At 44.3% G+C, this 7,592-nt stretch overlaps 2 protein-coding genes across 2 annotated transcripts; both read right to left on the bottom strand.

The window, feature by feature from the left end:
* Positions 1-704: 704 nt before the first annotated feature.
* PPTG_24105 (hypothetical protein) lies at positions 705-1,052 on the bottom strand (the record flags this gene model as incomplete). Its single annotated transcript, XM_008915198.1, has 1 exon — positions 705-1,052. The coding sequence occupies one exon, from the start codon at positions 1,050-1,052 to the stop codon at positions 705-707; it is 348 nt and encodes a 115-aa protein (XP_008913446.1).
* A 4,863-nt stretch (positions 1,053-5,915) lies between these two features.
* On the bottom strand, positions 5,916-6,680 carry PPTG_17453 (hypothetical protein; the record flags this gene model as incomplete). Its single annotated transcript, XM_008915197.1, has 1 exon — positions 5,916-6,680. The coding sequence occupies one exon, from the start codon at positions 6,678-6,680 to the stop codon at positions 5,916-5,918; it is 765 nt and encodes a 254-aa protein (XP_008913445.1).
* Between the last annotated feature and the right edge of the window lie 912 nt (positions 6,681-7,592).

The following is a 7,592-nucleotide window of genomic DNA, read 5'->3' as shown; positions in this document are numbered from 1 at the left end:
CTGTGGCCAACTACCAAAAACTGACAAATTAATCGAGCAAGGGGTGATATTCGTATAAATTCGCCGGACAGAGAAGTATGCCCCTCATCAACCTCCTAGTAAAGGTTCTGGATCCTCACGGTCTCGTTTGCCTGGGATCCGCATTCATTCTTCGGAATATCTTGGTTTCAGTATGGTCGGACGTGACTCACAGGTCTGGATGTCAGGACACTCATCATTGATTGCGGCACTTCACGATCTTCGGATCTGGGATCGGCAGCACGGTCGACGTTTCGGGCAGGTCCACCATAGTCAATGCAAGTAACTTGGAGCTCAAGGTTACGACAGATCTTAAGAGGACTTTTCTTATTAGTAGGCACTTCCCATAAATGCAGGCCTTAATCTTCGATGTTTTGATTGGATAAAAATACACGATATCAACACGTGGCTGACAGTTGGCTAACAATCCGATTCTCTCCGAAGCCCAAGAACGCCTCCAGGCCAGCACACTGTATGTGCATCATTCTGCACCAGCGAAGCTCAACGGAGAGAGTCCAGCATGCGGGAGATGGAGGTCCAATTCCTCCCGCTGGTTATATTTGCTGTGACAGTGTGCTGGTGGGTCGTGTAGAGGTCAAGACGATAATATAAAGCTGGTCCGAGAGCTGAAGTGCAGACTGACGAAAGTGAACTTGCAACTCTTCGGCAGTCCGTTCACTGGATCTTCAAGGTCCGGTATCCGGGATGTACTTTGGGCTACCGTCGGCATTCGGAGTGTTCCACTCGAAATCATCGGCATTCGGGATTCTGGGTCGTCCTTCAGGGTATTCATCACTCACTCGTTCTGGGCGTTGCGTCATTCGGGGTATCCGTCCATGTTTCAGGGCACTTGGGTCGCTATTGTCCTGGGCGTTCATCATTTGGTCAGCATTTGGAGTTTCGGGGTGTCTTCTTCGTTGTCCGTCCGGGGTTGGCTTTATTCCTTCATCATCAGCTCCATTCCAAGTTCTTCTCTCAAGTCTTGGTCCATGGCTGCTCTGGATTACCAACCAGGAAACTTCTCGTCTTCTCATCTTTGTACTTGCAGTCATCCAGGGTGGCTTGGCTCTCGTCGTTCAGGATATCTCTTCCCTTGTCGCAACGTCAGAGATACTTCCCAAAAGGAGCTACAAGATCGGGCAGCACGAGTGCTACGTATGTATATGGACTGAGCGAATAACTATTACTGTGAGTTCTTGTTTCATACAGAATCGGCATGCTGTGGAAGTGAAGGGGTGCAGTACACAAGATGGTCAGTACAGCAGTACAGCAGCTCCGCTGATAGAGAGCAAAGCATAAGCTTGATGAGGACATCTGGCTCGCGGAATGGAGGTTCAGCGGATGAGCTACAGTATATGGCAGGTAATACACACGTATATCGATACTACTAACATTCTCAATCCAAATCTCTCAAAATTAAGTGTGGCATTCGACATGGAGGTTTGATTACCTCTTCGTGACGTGCTATCTTGCCGACTGACGATTAAGAATGGGGAACCGCTGCAACTGCCGTGACAAATGCCTCACACACACACACACCGTTTGCCTACAAGGTTGCTGAAGGTTACGGCGTGCTTAGTGCAAAGGTGGAGGAGCCTTTTTCTAGCAAGCTACCAGGGCAATGGAGAACCGAATTCGACATCTACGTGAAGCCCAGCAACAACGCAAAACAAAAGTTTGAAGTCATTTTCCAAGAGCGTACGGCCCTACAATGTCAATTGCAGAAAATTTGGGACCGAGCAAGACTGCGACATAATGGACAAGCAGCATTCGAGTTGGAGTTAGTCATCTATGTACCGAAGCCTGAAGCACAATCAGCACTACGTCGTGCAAGTGTGGCTTGCATTCAGGAGCAACTACCAAGCGTAGCAGCGTTTCTTAGAGCGCAACAAGTTGAAGCTGGACCTGCTTCACAGCGTTATATGGCTGTCACTCAAGCGCGACTACCGGACGAAGCACCAATTTCCATTTTAGAAACGTCACGTTCTGGCAGCTACAATATATAGACAGTCAGCAAGCAGCGATGGATCAATCCCTGAACGAAGCAGCAGCAGTGTGAGGAGAAATACCGTATCGTTCGAGTAAAGCTCCACGGCGTTGTCGTAGCGTTGCTGGTAAATATCAGCGATCTTCCGGAAGCTCTTGGCCTACCCAACTACAGTTTGCGACTTCCATTTAGGCCGCCGACAGATATTGACACTACTGCACCTACAAACAACATTAAAGATCTAGACCATAACGACAAGACCTCACAGTGAAGGAGCATTAGAAAAGGAGAATCTATTCGTTAATTGCTAATGGACAATTGATTCGGTTTGTATTCACAATGGCTCTAAAGATTTTCACCACTTCGTTTTGCCTTGTGGATTTGTACATCGCAACATTCAGGACAGCCAGTGGGTCTTCTCGAAATGCCATACTCCCTTATCTTTGGATCCAGCTTTTGAGCAGCTATAATCCACCTTCAATTGGATTACGATGCGGTGGCAAGAAAACCAACAAAGCCCCAGTAACATCGACGAGCTCTTGCGGTTACTTGTGTATGTGTATCTTAGCATTGTCCATGATGGCAATGTAACGTGGCGAAGGCCATAGGTTCAAAAAAAGGAAGGATTATCTCTTTGCAAACTTTGTGGAACTCCATTCGTGTAAAAGTTCCCACCATATCTCCCCACGCAAAAAAAACCTGTACGTTCATTGCAGCAAGCATTGACACACGTTTGCCACGGCTAAAAGGAATCGACATTTGAGCTGGGGTATTTCTTGTCGACCAGCCGTACCGACGCAGAACGGATCGTAATATTAAAATCGATACAAAACAACAAAAAATAAAACAATTAGTTAAAATATGAAGTCAGAGAGAAATACCTTCCATCCTTGGATGTTTCGTCAAGACGATCTGTCCGGTCTGCTATAGTATGGTGCCAACCGAGCCGCAAACTCACGGCGCTCTCTTGGAACGTTCTCCTGTGCACACTTTGTCAACACCTTCCTCGTTCAATTTAGGTCGAAGCGAAGGGCCCGACATATTGTTGAGTTGGACAGGCTGATTGCGTCTTTGAAGAGAGCATGTAGTTCGAACCGCAGCACCTCAAAATAGAAATACGGTTGGTCTTGTACGTATTGCTGCACAAAGTTACAGACATCGGGAGGCCAGCGGGAACCTCGGGCTCGTGGCTTGTCTTTAAGAACATTTCCTGCCATTCGAAATCGGCTGTACCATGGACCTAAGCTACGTTCTGATAAATCTAGAAGAGAAGCTACAGTGGCTGCATCGACAGCATATACGTACATGAACACAATTGCTCGAAGGTCTAGTAAGAAAATCATTTTCAAAGTCCGTTGTTGATGGGAAAGTCTCGAATGGCAGGTAGAATGTCAGGCATTCGGACTTTTCTCGTTAAGAATTACTTGCTTGGGATCTTTAAAGGAAGGTTGAATTGATGCTTTGTGATTGGACGAAACCCATACTATCAGCATAATTTGCTGTATAAATTGGCTTCATTATTCTGCCTAAATTGAAGTATTAACCTATCCCTATCTAAATAGAAGTGATTTTTTTGGAACCGTTTTGCTAAAACAGAAGAAAGGCACAATAGCTTATTCTGTCTTAATGAAGGCTCATCATCCCCGCTTTAAATTCGGCGGAAATCATGCAACCCATAATTAACCTGGAATTAGCTGAGCAAAGGGCATAATTTGAGCTGAGAAGAGAATAGAATTAAGCCAGAACAATCGCGGTAGAATTACTGAAAGTCTCAATACCATCAAATTCATATACCCTCCATCGAACCTCGTTTTTCAAATCTTCTCGATGGACATCCGTGTTTTCCTGGTAAAAAAAAAAAAAAACTCAAGGCGCTACAAACACCATCAGGGAAAGGAGCCAGATCACGCACCCGAAAACTGCAGTCGCTTGTCCAAAAATATTGGGACCATACATGTATTATGTGTATCAACCAATGAACTCAAGTTATTGCTGTATTAAACGTAGTGCTGCTTCAAAACTCGACTGCTCTACCAAGTAGTTGTATTCTGAAGCCTTTTGCTAAGCCTGCCGACGTGCAAAACATCACCACCCTACATAACTGTGTATTCAGTTGCCGAGTAAAACCTCGTTTTTCAAACGGCAATTCCTCGGTACGTAGGCGCGTTGTATAGATGTAGCAAGTGATGGGAAGGTGCACAAGTTGCTGATGATACCTTAGTAATATTTTGATATAATATCGTTATCTCCAAGTTATGAAAAAGACTTTGACGCATTGAAAACCAGACGATTATTGCGCAGTAATTTACGCACTGAATGTAGTTAACGAACAGCAAAAAATACGTGGAAATTCGCCTTGATCTGCTCTTTAATTTAGACTGGTCTGTGGCCAACTACCAAAAACTGACAAATTAATCGAGCAAGGGGTGATATTCGTATAAATTCGCCGGACAGAGAAGTATGCCCCTCATCAACCTCGAAAGATACAATTGGCGCGAATCTGGTTTTGTGTTATTCGTCTAACATCATTTGTATAACTCAATTCCATGTTGTTTTAGTAGAAGATTTCCAGTTTAAACAAACGATCCAGTGTGATAACCCGAGGTATTTAACCATGACTTTAGCCAATAATCATCGCTTATTGCGGTGTATGTTCGAAATGACTTAACGCAACATTTATGTATAGACTTCATTTTACGTCCGAGCAATGCCAACGGCCCTGTATTTTTATTATAGTATTTCATATTGACTTTCAGTTTGGCATGATATAAGTGGATCCAGAAAGGTTGTTTTCGTGTTTCACGATAGGAGCTTCCAGTTGGTTTGAGTAGACACTCGAGATCCTAGACTGTCTACGGTCTCAAAATATATCGTAATAAATAGTACTACCTCCGCTAAGGAAAAACGCGGATTTCTAAAAAAAAAAATCGCAAGTGCTCCAATTCGTTCCTTTAAGATGTGCAGGTGTTCGCTGTGTGAATATCTTGCACAAAATTGGCTATTGGCAGTAGTAGCACGCTAGTAATCAGGACGAGTGCATGAGAGAGGAAGGGCACTTAAAGCAAGTTGCATGATCAACATGTAGCCAGAGGTGTACGTGCTCCGCCAGTTCAACCCAAACATCACTCACGAGGTAGGCGGGGCATCTTGAGGTCCATCTCCACCTCACATCGCAGCGAAAGACAGTCGTATGCTCTCGCTTGAGCAGTAGAGTAGCACGACATCACAGCCTCGGGCGAATGACGATGCAGTATGATATACTTTATGGGAGGTGCTAAAGAAAGCGCAATTGGTGTGTGGTTCTCGCCGGCAAGAATTCCGCATTAAAAAACACATCTTCACACTTCAGTGTCTTTTATTTATATAGGAACATTAGCTAGTACTGGACTCAAACAACCTGCGTTCACATGGGGAGATATTGCGTACTTGTAGTGACCTGTTTGGCGGAAATGATGTAAAAACCGGGAAAACGATTGATTTTTTTTTTTATGTGGGAGGATATTCAAATCGATCTAACATTGTACAAAGCTCACATTGTAAGTGCGTTATTTTGCTTGTCGCAGGTATTAAAACTTTTATTGGAGAAAGTGATACACGAGTAATCGTCCACTACCTAAACTAAAATTCTTCTCCAGTTATTGTTCACTACCTTCGCCACCTAAACAGTATTATTAATACTTTAAAATTCTTATATTGTAGAAATCATCGCGCAGAATAGAAAAATAGCAAGTTGATCGCCCCCTCTGCTGTGTCCAAAAGTGAATCAAATGCAGTTATAAAGACTACAAGTCTTAGTTCCATATAGCTTATTATACTGTAGTAACGTCTGTTTTCAGGCATCTGAAAAGTAGAACATTTCTGGCATTTCGACAGATTTTTTTTTTTGTATTTGCCTTACGTTTTTAAAAAGCTAGAATGGCCACGCCTTGTCGAGATGTTTTTCGTAGTGTTCGTCACTAAACGGAACCTCCGCATCGCCAAAATTGTTACCATCATTTAAAGCTGCACGAGCTGCGTCCGTTAGTTGTTCCCACATGATCAAGTCCTGGTACTCACCTTCCCAATCACCAAAATTCAAATACGGAGACCCCAGGTCGCTCTGATATTGAAAACGGAGAGACGTGTTGGAGCCGTAAATGTAAGTGCGATGATATCTTCGCCCCTCCATTCGATAACCAGCAAAATTGGAAGGCCAAGTTTTAGTCTCCTTGTTGTACCTCGTGTCAGACTTGGACATGGAAACTCCCACAATCTTAGGTGTTTGCGACTCGGGGTTGTCAATCCATACAACAACACTTTTCCAGTCATGGCGCCTCGAAGGAGAATCCATCCAAAAGCCTTTCGGGAAGTACCACGCGTACATGATAGCCCACAGGTCGTTGTACCACCCAGCTCGACCGTAGATCTGCGAGCCTTTAGGCGCATACTTGCACGCGTCGTTCCCGTTCGTTCCCTTCAGTCCACCAGCAACCTCACCAGCAACGTTTACCGCAGGGTACGGAACGCAGACGCTATTGGGGGTGTAAAGCTGCGGCTTGAACTTGACGGCAGCTTTTTCGGAGATCGTGGCAGGCTCGGGTTGAGGGAAAGGTTCGATCTTGTCGTGATCGACGGTCGCACTAGCACAAGAAAGCAGTGCTGCGAAAACTGTTGTAGCGAGAACTCGTAGCTTCATCTCGACCTGGAAAATGATAGAATGAGCTTGACCGCGTGGCGCTGGCATGTACCTGTACCCAGCACAGCGCGAAACATATGGGAATGCAAGTTGAGATCCGCTGCAATCAAGCGAACGAGCTACATCTAGTGAATTAACTTAAGGAAAGGACGTCCATGTCGTCATCATTCGTGTTGATTGCACACCTTCTTCACATCCTCCGATTCACGCAGAAGGCAGCGCTATTAATAGTTACTTTACTGCTGAATGGGTAGGTTACTGCTTCGTGGCAAAATACTACATTTACATGACAATGACATCTTCACGCGAAAAATCCCGATAATTGAATGGATTCCCTTCGCGTTCGCACACCCTGAGCTGCACCGCGTACCGTAATACCCTGGGAGTAATCAGGATTCGTTATGTTCAAGGTTATCCTCTGAAACCGGTCCCGGTTGATAACCTGCTGCTTTTACTGTTAATTTCTCGAGTACATGGACAGATAGCGCCGGATAAATCCGCCCCTATCTGAAAAATTAACTTTCATACAAAACTAAAGTATTACACGCCATGGTCCGATAGGCTAGAAACTGATCGGGCTGTGCAAAATTAGTTTTACAAAAATATATAAATAACAATATGCACTAAATCAGCAATTTCATTAACAAATGCTGATTTGAGTGTACAGAAACGCCATAATACAAAGCCGTGATGGGTTAAAATCGGTTACTGAGTTGTAAGAACCATGGTCGAAGGTGGCGGATATATCCGTCGTTGTCAGTCCTCTACGGCCACCTTCAGCAGCGAGCGAAAAAAAAAATCTATACACACATCTCTGCATACATACATACATACATACATACATACATACATACATACATACATACATACATACATACATACATACATACATACATACATACATACATACAT

This window comes from Phytophthora parasitica (genome assembly GCF_000247585.1).
Source record: "Phytophthora parasitica INRA-310 unplaced genomic scaffold supercont2.68, whole genome shotgun sequence".
NCBI classification, from domain to species: Eukaryota; Oomycota; class Peronosporomycetes; order Peronosporales; family Peronosporaceae; genus Phytophthora; species Phytophthora nicotianae.
The sequence above is the reverse complement of the archived record's forward strand: the minus strand, read 5'-3'. Positions and strand labels throughout refer to the sequence as shown.